At 29.8% G+C, this 19,548-nt stretch overlaps 1 protein-coding gene and 1 long non-coding RNA gene across 3 annotated transcripts in view; one reads left to right on the top strand and one right to left on the bottom strand.

The window, feature by feature from the left end:
• The first annotated feature begins 410 nt into the window (after positions 1-410).
• Positions 411-1,323, top strand: LOC124420425. Its single transcript, XR_006941195.1, has 2 exons — positions 411-730; positions 784-1,323. It is a non-coding gene; the product is annotated as an uncharacterized LOC124420425 (long non-coding RNA).
• A 5,741-nt stretch (positions 1,324-7,064) lies between these two features.
• LOC111675695 (protein spaetzle 5) overlaps positions 7,065-19,548 on the bottom strand; it is a 36,342-nt gene continuing 23,858 nt past the window's right edge. For both annotated transcript variants that reach the window (XM_023436504.2, XM_046952055.1), the window contains 4 exons: positions 8,091-8,372; positions 7,567-7,961; positions 7,441-7,507; positions 7,065-7,377 (listed from right to left, as the gene is read on the bottom strand). In XM_023436504.2, coding sequence (XP_023292272.2) covers positions 7,209-7,377; positions 7,441-7,507; positions 7,567-7,961; positions 8,091-8,372 — 913 coding nt within the window. In that variant the 3' untranslated portion in view covers positions 7,065-7,208. The remainder of the gene's footprint in view (positions 7,378-7,440; positions 7,508-7,566; positions 7,962-8,090; positions 8,373-19,548) is intronic.

Genomic DNA, 19,548 nt, shown 5'->3' with positions numbered 1-19,548 from the left:
TTATGAAAATATAGCTTTACAAATCTGCAAATATGGACCGATTCGGCTGAAGTTGAATTTTTCTTATAGCGGACGTTATGGGTATTATAAAACTTAATGGTAGTAATAAGTTATAAATAAAATTGAATAATAATTTTTGTGTAATTGTGTTATGATTTTTTTTTAAGGTTTAAAAGAAAATTTTTGGTTTGGAAACAAAAATAAATTTTACTGGTCATAAAAGCAAACAAAACATTTAGTATTTACTTACTAATTAAACGTACACATCTGTCTGTATGGTACCTTCCCAAAAATATTGCATGCGATAAAAATGCACTTGTTGTTTGAGTCTTTTCTCAAATTCTCACATCTACTTATGTTTGTCATCTTGTGTATTTTTTACAATATACATTTTATATATATATAAATACAGGTAGTACTCATTTTTTTGTACGCAGTGGATTCATATTTTTGTCCTCTTTTAACAGACGGACATACATATAGTATATGTATTATCTTCAATTTCTTTTGATATTATTTAATTACGCAGTAAAATTTGACTAAATAACTAGCTTCATCACCAACTTGATTTCATTATCAAAGTTAATGTGGTTACGATCAGTGGTTACTAATAAAAGTTAAATTAATAAAAATTAAAATACATGTGCTATTTATATAACCATTAGTGAATGGAAAAATTTATAAATTTTAGAATTCTCCAGATTCTAGTAAATTATAATTATAGACAAAGGTAAGAACCATGTGATATTCAAGGTATATATTGTAACGATTTTATTTCTTTAGGAAGAATAAAATCATTTTCTACAAGTAAAATCTGACCAAGTTTATATCCGAATATATGGTTACTAAACGCACCGAGCGTAAAATTCAAGAGGTTTTAGAACTTAAATCATCAGATTCGGAAAATTAAACTCCACAATTAAAGTCCATACGTGGCCACGAGGCCCGCCACATGTGACTAGAGTCACCTTAAATACATCACCAATTTTTCCACATATAGAAGTCCATTTTGGCCACGAGGTCACTACATTTGACGTTAAGACACAATTTCCAAAATTAGGGACTGCCCACAAGTTAAAGTCTACACGTGTCCTTCATCTAATTGCTTTTTCACAACACACGTGATCGAGAAGTTCATCACATCTGACCAAAGTCACCTAAACACGACCCGGAGTGAGAATTAAATTCCCACGTGGCCGTGAAGGTCTTCACACCTAGTCACGCCAAATTATTTATTTAAATGTGCCTTAATTATTCATTAAAAACTATTTAAAAATTATTAAAATCTAATCTAATAAAAAAATTCGCTAAATATTACCTAAATCTTAAAATCTAACAATTATTTCTTAAACTAGTTCTAAAATATTGTAATTTTTGTATTAAATCTTTCCAAACGTAAACGAATTTAAACTAATTAATTAAAACATTATGTAATGTGATTTTTACAAGTGACATAAATTGTCTCAAAATGAATTAATCTAAAACAATTAAAAAGATTTAATACAAAAATGTACTAAATATTTTCTAAAACATAATAATACTCTAAACTTTAACCTTAATTTTTCTAAAATAAATATAAATATCACAGCTATTTGAACTAAACTAACTTATAAATAATCTAACTAAATTATATTAATGCTAAATTAACTATTATTGCACATTTTATATACGATTTAAAATAGTTTATTTTTTTTATTTTTTATAAATTCCTATTTAAAATGTAATTTATATTGTTCCTAATCTCCAAACATTTCTGAATTGTTTAAAATCATGAATTACATTTACTTAATTATACAATGAATTAATTTACTATTGTCAGCATTTTCTAAACTTACATTACTATTATAATACAATCATACTTATTTAATTTTATAACTAAAATTTCTCTAAGTATATATCTAAATATCTAAACTTATTAATAGTAACAAAAAAATCATAATTTAGAGATTTACATCATTTGAGCTAAATATCAACAACACCAATTACTACAGATTTGCTGGGCCCATCAATGAAACACTAGTAATGGATCATCAAACATAATGTAAATATTCTCAGTGAGTAATCATGAATTGAAATTATTATTATTGTTACTATTTCTTTATTCTTATTTTTAACTCTTGTCCATATGTCAGTCCGTTTGCCAAATTGTTTCATCTCATTAACATGTAATTTTTCTTTATAAGTTCCAATTCTCAATATTAAGTTTTTACTTTGTTTAGTATGATTTCATTGCTCTCAGAGTAATTATCATTGTTTATTTACGCATTTACATACTTCTTGATTTATATATTTTTTTTTATTTACCATCAATGCACTTTGTCGTATTATTATTTTTGTTAAATTCTTCTTTAATAAAATTCGTTTATAATTCTGTTTGTTAAAATGAATCTATAAATTCTTTTGATTGTAAGGGAAGGATAGCCTAAAAAAAAGTGATAATATTATGTAAGTAATGTCATGTGTGTATATTCCAGGGACAGATTTTTTAAGTTTACGGGTAACAATTCTGTCATAGGTGTTTGCAAGTAATTGCTGGGAGGGAAAAGTGTACCCTACGTGACGTACCACCATGTCATGGTTCGATTTGTTCTGTTGGTTTCTTTTGGATATAATTTCAACTAATTAGGATTTTATTTCTAGTACTTTTGCATACACTGGTTATGATATTTCAATTGGCATGCAGTGTATGTTATATGATTACGCGCGAAGCAAATGAGTTAGGAGTCTAAAATATATCATACGAGCTAGCCAAACAATCTTTCATGCCCTTAACTAATTGTTTTCGAATTCAAGGTTTAAAATTCATGATTTAAATTGCAACAATTTTTATTATTAATGTTTTACCGCCGCGTAACAATTGTTTATTTTTTCCACTATTTTATTTAAATTATATATTTTAAGCCCTTTAATTCAATTAGAATTACAATATGGGCCTAGCTATACTGTATTGTATAGATTACGAATTGATTCTGATCAGTTAAATTTTATCTCATTCATATATTCTAGAAGCTTTAAAATAATTTTTAAAGTCGAAGATTCCACTTCTACCACGCTGTTTTCCACATTTTATTTCAATATTGTGACGAAAAAAGTATTTTCAGTAAGGTTTGATCATCCTCAATACATTGTATTTAATTTAAATTGGACCAGTGGTTAATGAGATACAATTTGTCATTTAAATTGATACTTATATGTATATTTTCTGTTTGTTTAATTTTTCATACGATTTTGTGTAAAAAAAACTTGCTTTAAATTACGTTTTGGTTAATAACTTCTGAACTAGAATGGAGAGAGTTTATGTATCCTCCCACTACGATTTTTAACATTGTGCTATCTGACCTATTTGACATTAAAATATACACTGTGACAGCTGACCTTTAACCTTTTGGAAGTAAAATACTATATTTAAACGATTTTAAAGACTATACCTTTATATTACATTTATGTTACACTTCAAAGTTATTTGCAATAATATATTCTTGTGATATAAATACTTTAATGAAATAACTCCTCAAAATTTTTTAGGAATAATAAAATAAGTCTCCATTTTTAATGTGAGATAATGTCCCGGAAAAAAGAATTAAATCCCCAAACTTCGTTGTTGTTGCTTTTCTGTTTTTGGGAGTTATTTCATAACGCCGGGTAAATATTGGCCTATCCTTATAAATTTGGTAGAGGAATTTACGTTTACATCAAAGTTATTTAAATTGAATTAAAACATGTTATAAGTGTTTTCGGAAGGGGAGTTTGTAGGCGTCCTTGAATTATAAAAATTGCGACCTGTAGGATCTGGTTCACACTAGGAAACTTTTGATTTTGGTGTGTGAGAGAAATAAATATCAACCATATCTTTCTCTCACATACAAAATTAAAAGTTTCTCAACAAAAGGTTCCCAGTGTGAACCAGGTCTAGCGTGCGCTTAATATGTTTGGTTGTTCAAACATCAGCACAAATGTAATATTTGCATGTGCTTTTTCGAAATTTAGTTCATATACAATACAATTTATTTTGATTAAAAATAAAACAATATTATGCGTTTGTGCTGAAGTTTGTAACACCCAAAAATATTGGTCCTAGACCCACCTTAAAGTATACCAATCGCCTCAGAATCACTTTCTGAGTCGATTTAGCTATGTCCGTCTGTCTGTGTGTCCATGTAAACCTTGTGCGCACGATACAGGTCGCAATTTTCAAGATAATTTAATGAAATTTGGCACATACTCTTTTTTTGGTTCAAGGACGAAAAATGGTTGAAATCGGTCCATTATTTCTCCTAGCCCCTATACAATCTTACCCCCCGAATCGGCCCTTTAGGCTCATAAGTACGTTAAATGTTTTATAATGTCAACAAAAATCAGTTTTATAGAACAATAAATGACAATACTAATTTTTATTGTGATCGGGCCTCATTTGACCCTAGCCCCCATACATGACTTGAAGGTCAAAATTAACTTATAATTACTTATAAAACGATTAAAATCTACATAAATGACTTTGAAGTAGACATAAATTCATCTACCAAAATTTATAAGGATAGGCCCATATTCAACCCTTCTTCCCTATGAGCCCTCTTGTAGAAAATCATTTTTTGTTAACAATAAGTAAAAATATTCCACAATAAAACAAACAAATGCTTTATTTAAAAAAATTCAAAATTTTAACATACTGGTGTAGGGTATCATATGGTCGGCAATGTCCGACTATAAATTTATACTTGTTCATTAATTATTTTTATACAAATTTTAATGTTTTCATTTAAAACAAGTAAGAGTTTTATATTCGGCTATCCCGAAGCGTATATACATACCCACCATAAAATCACTGCCGAAAAGAAATGCATCCTTATGATTAAACATATTTGTTAAAATATAAAAAAATTTTCTCATTTATTAGATCAATTACGGCGCGATACTCGTAGAAGAGCGTTAGAAACATTTTCTGTATCGGGGGGTAGGGTCATTAATGGATCGAATAGAGTTTTTGTAGAACGATTAACTACTGCTTATTTAATCTAGTAAAGAGCGTTAGAAACATTTTCTGTATCGGGGGTAGGGTCATTAATGGATCGAATAGAATTTGAGAGACAAATTCTGGTTAGAAAAAAACTTATTCATGCCGAATTTCATCGATATAATCTCATTGATAAGACAGTAATAAGCGTTAAAGTAATTTTTAGCGCCAATTATGAACGGGTCCTTACAGAATTTTACAAAGCTATCAAGGTGTCTATAGATGCTTCTTTGATACTGTTGTGAGCGTTATTTGTTTGGGGGGGCTTATATGGAGTGTAGGGTCAATTATTTGATTTTTTTTATAGTAATTTAAAAATATTAAGGTTCATAAAAAGCTTGCTTTTGCCGAATATAGATGCTTCTTTTAGCCAGTTATAAGCGTTAAAGTCGTTTACTGACTTTTTTGATGGTGCGTTTTCTACACATTTTTAAATGAAGAATATATATTTTATTGTTCGTCTTACGACTTTTGATATTATTACAACTTTTGTAGAGAATTCAATTTCTAAATTTTTGATAAAGATTATTTTCGCCGATAGTCAGTTATTTTCGAATTATGTTCTTTTTGTTTTTTTTATAGCAGTGATACATAAAAATATCAATTAGATTAACACTAATAAAGTTATTGTGGTTACTATTCTTGCATAAATTAGCAAGAAATTCCTATTTATTTTATTAAATCATTTATTTCAGAATTTAGACTTATTAACACATCACCTTAATATGCAAGATTTCAAATAGACTAAGAAGTTGTAATTATCCTTTCAATTTAAAATTTTATTTGGTGGACTTAATCTACCAAAATACGTAGACTAGTCTTACAAAATCTCATGTAAATATCGCAAGTACTTTAAATAAAAAGTTCCAGAGTAATATTAAATCGACCCATAAAGTGATTTTAAGTTGATGAGTACACCAAAAGGCGGGATATGATTAATTTTTTAAGGTATTATATTAACTAGTTTAAATAAAATTATTATGTTGGTTTTATGATTTGAATCATTATAATTTGAAACACATATGACTTTTTGTTGGATCATTTAATATATGGAAATCACATAGGTGCTTTTGCTAAATCCTAAATAAATATCGATAAATGCTTTTGTAACCAGTACAAATTACAATAATAAACAAGTAAGAGTTTTATATTTTATATTCACCATGATGTGCTAAAAAACAGTCAGTACGAATTTTATTACAAAAATCAAGGTACCAATAAGTCTCATTTTATGGGTTCTCACTTAATCCAGACTATACATAAATTATTTCATGTTTCTAGTTTCAATATTATAGAAATTTCAAAAAGTACTTTTTTCAAAAGTAGTTATGTGTTCTCACCTAATCCGGACTCTACAAACTTAATTTTATGTTTATATATTCAATATTACAGAAAATTAAAAATGTGCCTTTTGTAGAACGAAAAAGTACCAAAAAATCCCTTTTTCCATGTTCTTACCCAGTCAAGGCCCTACATGCTAATTTCATGTTTCTAGGTTCAATATTTTAGAAAATTCAAAAGTACCTTTTGTAGAATGAAAAAGTATCAGAAGGTCCCCTTTTATGTGTTCTGATTTAATCCGGACTCTACATAAGTACTTAATTTTATGTTTCTAGGTTTATTATAGAAAATTCAAAAAGTACCTTTTGTAGAACGAAAAAATACCAAAAAGTCCCTTTTTCTAGGTTCTTACCTAGTCAAGGTCCTACATACTTATTTTCAAGTTTGTAGGTTCTATATTATAGATAATAATAGATTATGGGTCCTCTAAAAACTGATTTCAACAAACACACAGACAGACGGACATATATTAATAAACTCCGCTTTCTTTATATAGAATATATATACTTTATGGGGTTGGAAAATTATATTATAGAAATTACAAACGGAATGACAAACTTATATATACTCTTCTCACGAAGGTGAAGGGTATAAAAAATTTCGATAAAAATCACATATTATGTACTAAAATTTAAAACAGGGACGATATGAAGTTTTTATTGACAACTACTTACCATTATTAAGAAAATACATAATTGAAAAATAATTTTTAATTTTAGATTTTGTATTTTAATTTTTTTACAATATTTTAGAAAAAACCTTATTAGTTTTAAAGTAATGAATATAATAGGTAATCGAATTGTTTAAGGATTGTATGATAAAAATGAAAATAATTAATTAAAATGTAAATTAGATTCTAATTAGCGGATATTGTGCAAACACAGCAACTAGGAAACCAAAATGTATCTGTATACAGATTCTGTCCATTGCCCTGCAATGCAATTAAGCGTTTCTGCACAAATTTCTGTTCACAACGTGAATTGTAACCATTGGGCAGTTGACAGAGATTGCTGCAAGTGTTTGACCTAGAAAAAGAGGAAAATGTGTTGAAAAGCTAGAGATAAAGTGCTTATTCGAAATCATCTTACGCGCATAATTCGGCTTTAACCATCTGACGTGCTGTGCTTGCTTCATTTACGACAAACATCCAGTTTCCTAAAAATAATAAATATTTCAAGTTTTTTTGCTATTTAGGTTATTTTTATTCCAAGTACCTTTACTATTTAGTGCTGCTTGAGGTGTAATAAATTGAGAAGTTGTTTGGCAAAGTGAAGTTCGTCCTGGACTTTGGCGTTTAATACGCGAATTTGCACCTTTCTCCACTCCCATAATATCCCAGAGATCCATGTTTAAAGAGACATCACGTGTCGAAGGTGACGATGATTTAGTTGAAGATTCTTCTTCTCCATAATCATCGGTGCTATCAATTATAAGCGGTGGTTTTTCACCTTTACTCAAGAAAGATTTTTTGCTTAAGTCACGTACAATTCGCTTTAACCACAATGTTGGGTTATTGGGTGTGGATTTTGTTGTACTGCTGGCAAATGATGAAACTTGGTTTTTGTTAAAGTTTAAACGCTGACCTGCTGACGATGTATATAAAAGATATCTAGAAAAAATACACACAGAAATATACAAATGAATCAATTCAAAAAATGACAACGAATAAGTTTCTTTAACCGTGATAACCATAAAATAATAAAATAAATAAAAAATAAACAATATAATCATTACTCACGTGGGACCTTCAGTTGTTGATGACTTTGAGAAGTGATATGGATCATCATTGTAGTTTGTATTGCCATTGGTATTACCATTCCTACTTCCATACGGCGGTGTCTCATAGTTGTATCCATTAAAATCTTTACCATTATTATTATGCTGAGGGAAAATATAAGCTGGATCATAAAATACGGGTGTGTCATGCCACGCAACTGTTGCAAAATCATCCCACGTTTCATCAACTAATAAATTTTTGGCCTCATAACCCCATTTGTGTACGAGATGTTTAATGAGATATCTGCAATACAAGAATAATTAAGTGTTAAAACAATTTTTTTATTTTTAATTCGAATGTTGCTTTTGATATCTCTCTTTAATCGGTTATTCCATTCACATAATAACGATTTATTAGTATGAGAAGTAATTAAATTTAAAAATAATATGATTTTTACCTTATTAGTTAATAAGTGTCAATCATTATTTCAAATTAAAATTTTGGTTAATCTTGTTTTATTATTGACATTGTCCCGAAGAGATAAGAAATAAAGTTAATTAAAAACCAGTTTTAATATCCTACAGTATGTTTTTATATCCTACACCACGTTAGTGTGTTTGTGCTGATGTTTATAACGCACAATAGTATTGGTCCTATACCCTCCTTAAAGTATACCAATCGGCTCAGAGTCTGAGAGTTCTGAGTCGATTTAGCTATGTCGGACCGTCTGTCCGGCGGGCATAGCAATTTTGAAGATAATTTAATGAAATTTGGTATATGATTGTATATGATTGTCCCAGAGACGAAGCCTATTAAAAATGGTAAAGATCGGTCCACTATTTCACCTAGCCCCCATACAATTTAACCCGCCGAATAGGCGGATAACCCTCACGAATTCTAAAATAATAGGTCCTCATATAACCCTAGCCCCTAGGAAGGCACCCATTTTACTTAAATATCCAAAATTTTATTCAACAATAAATGGTATGTATGTTTATATGAGGCAAGGTGCAATTCAACTTAAATGATTTATTATGACAACTAAATCACATTTTATTTTTGTAAAAGTTGTAGGGTATTATATGGTCGGCCTCGCTCGACTATAATTTCTTACTTGTTTTTTCTTGGACCAGCACTCAGGGTATGACCCCTACTTATGCAGTGCTGGAACTGGGAAAATAGGTTGTGGGAGGGAGGATAGAGGGAGTAGTGTTTGTGGACATTTGATTTAAACCTTCTCACATTAAATCTGGTGGGGAAATTATTCTGCAGGAAGTTTCTTCCACATACGAACAGTGCGGCTGAAGAATGAATTTTCCCTATAATGTGTTATACGGTCCACTGGCCAATCTGCCATAAATGGGTGTGTAAGACATTTGTGTGCTACGTAAAAATATACGGGTATCGGGAACGAGTTCCCTAATTTCAGAGGAACACATTTCCATATAGTATAGATAGAACAGTGAAATACACCCCACCTTGCGATAGTTCTACAGTGAATCAATAGAGTTGGATACCTTAATGTCACCGATAAGTACCTTCACACTCTCTTATACGCGGTCGAGTAGCTCCAAAATAGACTTCGAAGTTCCGGCCCAAACATGGGAGTAGTGTTTTATTTTCGGTGTAAATAGTAGGAAGATAAGATGGAGTGAAGTATGTCTTACACCGTTTCAAAAAACCCAGACACTTAAATGCTTCTTTCGATAGTTGTCTCATAATGTCTCAAGATATTTGACTCTGGAAAGTGAAATTGGGCGATAAATTTAATAAGCCTCTTCCTTTTCACGCAATCTCCCAGCAAGTAGGAAATTTTCCGGGATATTATAAGATGCTGAAGGAGAGTTATTAATACTGAGATCCGCTAAAACCCTTTTACGCACGCACTCACTCGGAAGAATATATTAGAAAAGTTAACTTTATGCTTTTTGCGAACGACCAAAAGGATAAAATTGGGTACTCATTGCCTAAAAATGTGTTATATTCGGTTGTGCAGAATCTGATATACCCTCCATAAAATCACATACCTTAAAGATAAGAAACAAGTTCTTCTGATTTTTAAAATATTTTTCTATACTTTAAAGTTTCTGAATTGGATTTTTATCGAAGCTAGAGTCTAATGACGCGTGATCATTGTGAAAATTAGATGAACCATTTAGACTTATAAAATACTATATTTTGCCGAAAGTTGCAGAGTTACCAAAAAAACTTAACATAATTATGAGTTCAAAAGTCCTATTTGGTATAGTTGTATGTGAATAATAGACCGATTTTAACTATTTTAAATAGTTAAAATTTCAAAAAAGTGGTGTTGGGTATAAGTATATTCACAAATTTTTATTAGGCTTGGTCCATATTTGCTCCTAGCCCCTATATAAAGTCTCTTTCAGAAAATTAGTTTTTCATCCATAAATTGCTTAAATGTGTCACAACAAGGGAATATTGAAGATAAATGCTTTATTATAAAAAAATAAATCACATTTAATATTCATAACTGGTGTAAGGTATCATATGGTCGGCCACGCTCGACTATACTTTCTTATTTGTTTTTTATATAAGTGCAATATGGAGGCTAGGTGAAATCGTTGACAGATATTGCTCATTTTCAATACTAAATCAACTGAGTCAAATAAAAATATTTTATCTCTCTGTGTTGTTTCGTTTCGGCACTATAATGTTTTCTACAGATAGGCAGATATGGTAAGATTGTCTTTCTTTCGCGGAATGATAAAGTCATATATATTAATCGCTTATTTTAGGTTTATTTCCCAAATTTTTCATACAAAATTCCTACAATGACTTTATTAAGCATTTATGAATATGGGGGTTAAAGTGTCTTGGTAATAAATGAAGAATGCTAATTTTAGCAAAGATTGCGTACGAAAAAGTTTTTTATATAAATTTAAACTATATGTGTTATATAGGAACAATGATCAATTGTGGATCTATATTTATAAAATTTTTGGATCTTACAAAACTTTTGTATAACCAATTTAACACCTATAGATATTTATAAGGTTCTATCTAATACCCTGTGAGCTTCGCTACCCCAATCGAAATTAAATACTTAATAATCAAAAAAATTATTTATTTAGTTATTAAGTTATGCAATTTTCCATAAAGGTTTATTACAATTTCATTTAATGATAACATATATTATTCTAATGCATTGGGATACAAAATATTTTTGTTTTACCCTCTAGAAAATTCTAACTACAATAGCTTTCCAGATTAACAATGTGTTACATATGAGAGTTGACTAGCAAATTATTGCAAGTTTGCAAATTTCTATCTATCAATGAAAAATTTGAACAGTTTTTAAGATGGTGTCAAGCCCCCCATTGAAAGTCCATTGAAAGAATCTAGCTCTAATAGTTTCTTAGATATACCAATTTTTCTATTTAATACATGTGGGGGCTTTCCCAGAAGAAGGCCGCCCTTTTTTCTCCAAAATGTTCAGATGAATATTAAAATAATTTATGCAATATAGTTCTAATAGTTTCCCAGTTAAAGGAAATTTGTATTTAATTCATATGGGAGGTAAGAAGTATCCCATTGGAAATCCGCCCGTTATACTCTAAATGTTGAGATGACTGTCAAAGTTCTTTAAAGAATTTAGCTCTAATACGAATTTTTCTATTTTATTCATATGGGGAACTTAAACCCCCCAAATGAAAATCCGATATTTTTTGTTATATTATCTCAAATATACGGATTTTATATTTTTTATTATGGGCGTGGCTCCTTGCCCACTTGAAATTTCAAAATAAAAAGTAGCTTATTACCTATTCCAGACATGTGAGAAGAAAATTGGTTTAGCCGTTTATTTTTATATATATACAGTGTACTCTCTCTTTGCGGACACCTCTCTTAAGCGGACACGTCTCATAAACGGACACTTTTTTCAGTCCCAAAAATATTCTTTGGGATTTTTAAATTTTGTTCCTTTTGAGCGGACAACCCTCCTATAACAGGACGCGGGCACTTTTTTTCATACCAAAGGAGATTTTTTTTCCCCATAACCGGACAGATTACAGAAATGCAACACTGTTTTTGTTTACTTTATTTTATATTCTTACAGCTGTAAAAAGGGGATTTCCCTTAATTGATATTGAATGTAAAAAAACATACATTTGCAAGTGTTTATTGTACATACACGTTCTGAAATCGCCATGCCTAAAGCTGTGTTGAGTATTAAAGAAAAAGTTAATGTCATTGAAATACATAAAAATGAAAAAGTTAGTGTACGCGAGCTAGCAAAAAATGTAAGATCAGCAAAACTCAAGCTGCTTGCATTGTAAAAAACAAAGACCAAATTTTAAAATTGTGGGACACTAATGTCAATCCAGAGAGAAAAAAGAGTATGTTAAGTCCAAAGGGTCTTTGCATTGATAAATTGTGCTACGAATGGTTTGTGAAGGCTCGAAATAAAGCTATTCCTCTGTCGGGCACTCTTATAAGAAGCAAAGCTAAAGAAATTGCAGAAAATATGAATTTCGCCGATTTTAGTGCATCATCTGGCTGGCTTGAAAGGTTCAAAAAACGACATAACATATCCTTCCGTACAATTTCTGGAGAAGCTGCTAGTGTAAACCCAAATGATGTCATGAATTTTACAGAAAAAGTGCCTTCTTTGATTGAGGGATATGATTCGCGAAATATTTACAATGCAGATGAGACTGGCTTATTTTTTCGTGCATTGCCTGATAAAACATTTGCGTTAAAAGGTGAAACTTGCACTGGAGGAAAAATGGCAAATTTGCTGGAGAGAAAGAACGTCTTTTTGTTATTGGAAAAGCTGCAAAGCCACGGGCGTTTCGCAACATCAACTTAACCAATTTACCAGTTACATGACGATCAAATAAAAAGGCTTGGATGACATCTGAATTGATGACTGATTTTCTAGTGCAGTTTGATAGGAAAATGCAAATTCAAGAACGGAAAGTTCTGCTATTTTTAGATAATGCCACTTCTCATCCTCGAGATCTCAAATTAAAAAATGTAAAAGTTATTTTTTTCCCACTAAACACAACAGCTTTTTGTCAACCACTAGATCAAGGCGTTATAAAAAACTTCAAGTTTTTGTACAAATCGTTATTTTTAAAAAAATATTTTGTTGCAAATGGAAGATGCAAATTCTTTGGAATTATCAAAATCAATAAATTTGTTAGATGTCGTTTATTTTGCACACAAAGCGTGGGAACAAGTAAGTCCACAGACAATACAAAATTGTTTCAGGAAATCTGGGTTTGGGGAAAGAGATAGCTCCAATGACGATAACTCAATTCTCTAATGTTATTAATCGAGTTCAGAACCAAATTCAAATTGACGTCGTAGACTATATAAATTTAGATAGCGACGTCATCATTAATGATGAAGATTTGGAAAACATTAGTACTGAAATGATAATTGCTTCCCAAGAAAACCTAGCCAACTCGTCTGAAGATGAAGAAAGTGAAATTGACGACAAGTTAACTTCTTATAAAGAGGCTTATATAGCAATAAAAAAACTAAAAGCATTTTCATCATACCGCAGCGACTTTAAATCAGTTCCGTTGCTTACTGATCTTCAAATACATCTCCAAGATATTGAAATCAAAGGAAAAACTTACCAATCTAAAATTTGTGACTTTTTTAAATCCATTTGAATATATAAATGTATGTATTTTGCTTTTTTCTACTTTTTGTAAAAATGTTACTTTTCTTTGTATTATATTTTGTTATGTTGTTGTTCTTAAATAAAATAGTTTAAAAATGAATATAATAAAAAGGAAATCTTTACTACTATAATATATAATATATAATATATATATATAATATATATTATAATATATATTATATAATATTATAATATATATATATATATATATATATATAATATATTATATAAATATACTATATATTATATATATATATTATATATATATATATATATATATATATATATATATATATATATATATATACTTTGAAGTCATTATGTGAATGGGAACCATATTTAGAAACTAGGGGCAATCATTGAACGATAGTAATAAGTGTTTTCAAAACACTATTATTACACGATCGTCTTGAAATCTTATGAGATAATAAGAATCAAGATTTCCCATATTGGTCTACCTCCAATATGGGAATTTCCACTAAAAACTATACTTTTTTTATCACGTCACACATAATTATACGCCTACTTCCCTCTTGATGGTGGGATTAATAAATGTAAATATTTTGTATTTGTATTAATTTAGGGTTATTATGTTATTAAAATTTGTTTCGTGAACAATCTTTAAATGGTTATTTTGTGTCTCAGACACATATCTTAATTTACATACATGCAACAAGACAATACCAATAGTCAATTAATAAAACTAAAATAAAAGGGTGATTCAAGTCACGTGCCACGAACATTTTCAAAAGAAAGTGAACACCGGTAGTTAAATAATTTTTATTTGTTTTTTACGTAGACAAAAATTTAGATTCTTGGTTTAGATCGACTTTAAGATGCGGTATGGGTAGAATTAAAATTAGAAATGTGAATATACATATGTACATAAATATAAATTCTATGCTATTTATATATACAGTGGCGATCAAAACTAGATACATATCAATCAAGTTTATGTTAAAAACACCAAAAAAAAAAATCCCGAAAATATTAATAAAAATTTAGATATTTGTTTTAAAATAAGCAATACAAGAATAAGAAAATAAAACAATAGAAAATTCGCGAATATTGAAACTTTATATCAAGTTTTAGCCAATTTTGTTAAAAAAGTCAATGTATCCACTTTTGCACGTTTAAATTTAATTAATCTAACAACACAAATAAATTAAAAAAAAAAAACAATGAATTTGAGTTCTGCTACTTGATGTCCTTTGAAGATAGCTTCGAAACAAACAGTTACCATTTTTGAGTCATATTTATAATTTGTTGCAAATATTTTAATTTTCTAGTTTAAATAAAAAATATCAAATATATTGGAAAACCAAATGGTCTAAATGTCAAAAAATAATTACTGTGCTCATCAAATTGCCAAGAAGTTAGGAATTTGCCACCGAAGAGTGCTACAACTGCGAAAAAGTAAAAATATAAGCACACCAGAAGTTAAGAAAAGTCAATCGTGCTTGCTTTCGGAGAGATACCAGAACTATGGAGTGTTTATTGAGTGCTTATTGACTTTCAAATCTTAAAGAACTTTGGTCGAGAGTACAAACGGAGTGGTCTGGTATTCCGCACCATTGAGACCTTGGTCGAAAGAACGCCTAAACGTATTAAAAGTGTCATAAAATCAAAAGGACTTTGCACAAAATATTAAAAATCAAAATTTTTTTAATACGTGCAAAACTGGATACTTCGAATTTATTTAAAAATATGTTTTAATATTAATTATCATGAATTTAATTTTGTTTTCTTTTTATATTTTTTTACTGAATATTTTAAATTGAAAACTTAATAATTTTTCCTTTATTTTATTGCATTTTAAGTCTTATTGGTTAAACATGTATCCAGTTTTGCTCGCCACTGTACATATATATGCATGTATTCCAAGAATAACAAAATTTTTTTGTACTATCAAATTTTTTATATATCGTGGTATATTATTATAGTCATAGTATCGCACAGGTCAACAAAATTAAAAAATAAGTCGAAATCCAAAAGAATACATTTCTAATTGATTGAGAAACGCTGAATCCGAAACTAGCGTAAGAAATCATTCGTCACATAAATCATCTAAAAGTTCAATATTTCGACCTGTAATTTGATTATAAATTCAGGCAGATGGCCACAGTAAATCAACTCAAAATATTATTATAAGCCGATTGGAACACCTAAAAGGTAATATATGAACATTGTTATTATCAGGGAAACTTCAAATATGGTATAAAAAGAGTTTTAAGCGCTTAAAATATGCAGTAAGAAAATTAACATATGCTCTTAAAGTTTTAAAAATATGCTCTAAAAAAATATTTTTTTGTTTATTTTTTAACTATAAAAAGCTCAACAAGACTGAAAATGTAATGAAATATTCAATATTTAATGTCATAATTTCATGCTACAAATTTTTAATAATTGATTTATCTTAAAGTTTAAAGAACTACTTTAATAAAATTCTGTTTTACGTCCAAACAACCAATAATAATTATCATTAATAGCTTCTGGGGGAATAGAGATGTTACCAATACCTCTAGTCTGTCAGCACTATAAATTGGTGATGATTAAATGCATAATCGGCCTTTCCTTGAAATAATTTGGGCGTCACAGAGCACCATATAATTTGGAACTGCGGGTAAACAGTTGCTGCAGGACTTGTCCTGGTGATTAAGGTTTCTTTGGAAGTCACGTAGTGGCTGTGGTTTAAAACCAAATTAGAGGGTAGAGAATTTTTGTAGAATGTTTGGATTCTCTCTTCGGTGTTGTTGCTATCTCAACTTTCACTGGATGATGTAAAAGAGTAATAGAGGGTAGAGAATATTTGGATTCTCTCTTCGGTGTTGTTGCTATATCAACTTTCACTGGATGATGTAATAGATCAATTTATGTTAGTTTCCTGAACCTGTTCAGTATCTCTTATTATAGTAAGGTGCCAATATAGGTTGGGGATTGAAACTTGGTAGTTGCCTGTCATTTAGAACACCGTTCTTTATGATCTTAGAATGGAACTGATGTAAGATGGCGAACGAACGGGAAGTCTCCTCTGCCCGATAGGAGGCTAGTACTGATTTATTAGACCTCTTACTACAGGTAAATTTTCGCTGCTCTTGTCTTCTTAACAGCATGATTGTTTCAAGCTACGCAACTAATGGTTGAGGCTCGCTACTCAAACTTTCGGGGCAATTATTAGGTTTGAATTGACTTTTGCATTCTTCCCTCATCCTTTGTCACTACTTATTTCGAACTACCTAATAGGTGAGTCTATAGGTGCTATTGCCGAATCAACGGCTTCATCTCAGTTGTGTGTTGCCGCGGACTTTAAGAGGTTAAGAAATACCCTGGCATGTGTAATTAGTTGATGAGGATTGTATTTTACACAATGCAATATGTAGTTATTGTTTTTTCCTTGTCAGGGTATGCATTAGGATTGATCTCATGCTGTCTGACATTCCGCAACGGGGCTACTATGGCAAGAGCTTATATAGCTCGACTTTCTACAAAGTTTTTTTAAGAGATTAAAAAAGTCTCATGAAATCTAAAGTTTTACGAGACTATTGTATTTTTTCCTGTTCAAGTTTTACAAACAAACATGTTTTTTTTAAATATTCAAATATGAAAAACTTAAGCGAAAAACATTAAAATATGCACTAAAAGAGTAAAATATGCTCTAAAAATTTTAATATATGCCTTACATGTGCTACAAAAGTCAAATCAAGCTAAATTGCGCTCTTATTGGTAAAATATGCTCTAACAAATCGATTCCAAAATTCTAAAATTGGTCTGAAATGTGTAAATATATTATCCACGCACCACAAAAATTATGCAATTGCATATTTTGGTTTCCCTGGTTATTATACATCATCAATATCAGATTAAGATATAATGTTTTTTTAAATTTAGCAGATTAGGTTATGGCCCAAAATTTGACAAAGATTTTCTTGTTTTACAGTGTTTATTTGTACAGAAAATTAAATACAATGTATTTTTAAGCTAAATATGTTTTAATTTAGGAATTTCAAAAAACTGGTTTGCTGTTAACTTAAAATTTACTATTTTTAGAAAACCGTTTGGTATGTATAAAAAATTTTATAATTTAATTCTACAAAACTAGTTTTTATTGAAGGTTTAGATAAAATAATTATGTTATGAACTTTTTTGCTAAGAACCATTCAAGAGATAAATTCCCAACAAAAATCTTATATTTTTGGCAATGACCTGTAGTTATTTTATATATTACACGGTAATGAGTGCCATCACCACCCACATTATTTCAATTAGCTGAATGAGATATTATTCGTAAATAGGGAAAATAAATTTGATAACTAATCACTATAAGTAAGTTTATTGGTTAGACACTAAACACATGGGCGAGAAAAATTCAGATGTATTGGACGATTTAACATGAATGTACTCTTTGCAATACAAAGTAATCCGTAATTTATTATCTACGAGTAATCCACAGAGTAATCATTTGAAATCTTTTTTAATTATAATTCTGTGGCTAGTGATAACCCGGAATGGTTTCAGTAAAATGAAACACCCACACAATTAACATGATTGAGTTTATTGTTTGAAAAACAAGTTTTAACACACAAAATTGACAAGTAAGTATTTAAACAAAAACAAAGAAAAAATCAAAAATTTTTTATGCACATGTGTACATGTTGTTATCGTTTTATTGGCGCCAAATGTAAGACATTCAAAATGTTTGTTTAACCATATTAGCTGGTTTGTCGTTCTTAAAATAGGTCTTAACGTAAATTGCATAAATTTTAATTAACACAGCAATGTGTATTATTATACATTGCCACTCACCTAAAATGAATCACTATTTTAATTTATATTCAAAATAATTTTTTGCAAAAATTATTAGTGTAATTAAAATTAATTATTAAATTTTTAAATAGTAAAACCATAAATAGTAAAACCATATCACTAGAAAGACAAAAATTAGTTCAATACTTAATAATCGATTTTAAATATTTTCTAAATACATACTAACTTTTCTTACAATATATTTTTGGATTATTTGAATAAATTCATTAAAAGTTATTGACAAAAGATACAACAAAATGCAATTTTTATAATTTACTGTTTTTATTGCAATTTTTACAAGGTTTTAGAAAATGTTAAGTAATGAGCAGAGCAACCAAAAATATGCAATATAATTTTTTTAATGCATGTCGGGTGATTAGTCCCAACATCAGGTGAAATCAATCTTCCGACAATGTGGAAGTGACCACCCTTATGATGTCAAGAAAGATTGCATTATTCAAAATGCAATCTCCATCATCTAATGACCCATTCCAGTGCATTATTTAACCTCTTTAAGCCCGCGCAACCATACCACTGAGATAGCTCTGTTGTTTCGGCAACAGCACCTAGAGACATATTTGGTAGTCCGAAATACCCAACAAAATAGATCAGGATCCCTCTTTTATGAACCGATCAATCTAACAAAGGAAATAGGAATTTCCAAAGTCAATTAATTCCAATAATTGCCACGACAAATAATCGTGCAGCATGTATCAATATATCCTGTTGAGATGGCAACAGCACCGAAGAACTTGCCCGAAGCGTAAAAAGGCATACTAAATCAGTACTAATCTCCAATGTAAGGACACTTTCCCGATCTTTCACCAATTTTAGCATCAGTTCCATTCCCATGATCATAAAGATCGATCTACGGGATGACAGCAACCATTAAATACTGACCTGACAATTCCCCAGCATATACCGGACTCCCACTACACGAACGGTAAGAGATACCGATCGGGTTTAGAGGTATTGGTAGCACCTCTTTACCCCGGGATTGCAATACACAATGAAGAA

Source organism: Lucilia cuprina, chromosome 5 (genome assembly GCF_022045245.1).
Source record: "Lucilia cuprina isolate Lc7/37 chromosome 5, ASM2204524v1, whole genome shotgun sequence".
In the NCBI taxonomy this organism is placed as follows: domain Eukaryota; kingdom Metazoa; phylum Arthropoda; class Insecta; order Diptera; family Calliphoridae; genus Lucilia; species Lucilia cuprina.
The sequence above is the reverse complement of the archived record's forward strand: the minus strand, read 5'-3'. Positions and strand labels throughout refer to the sequence as shown.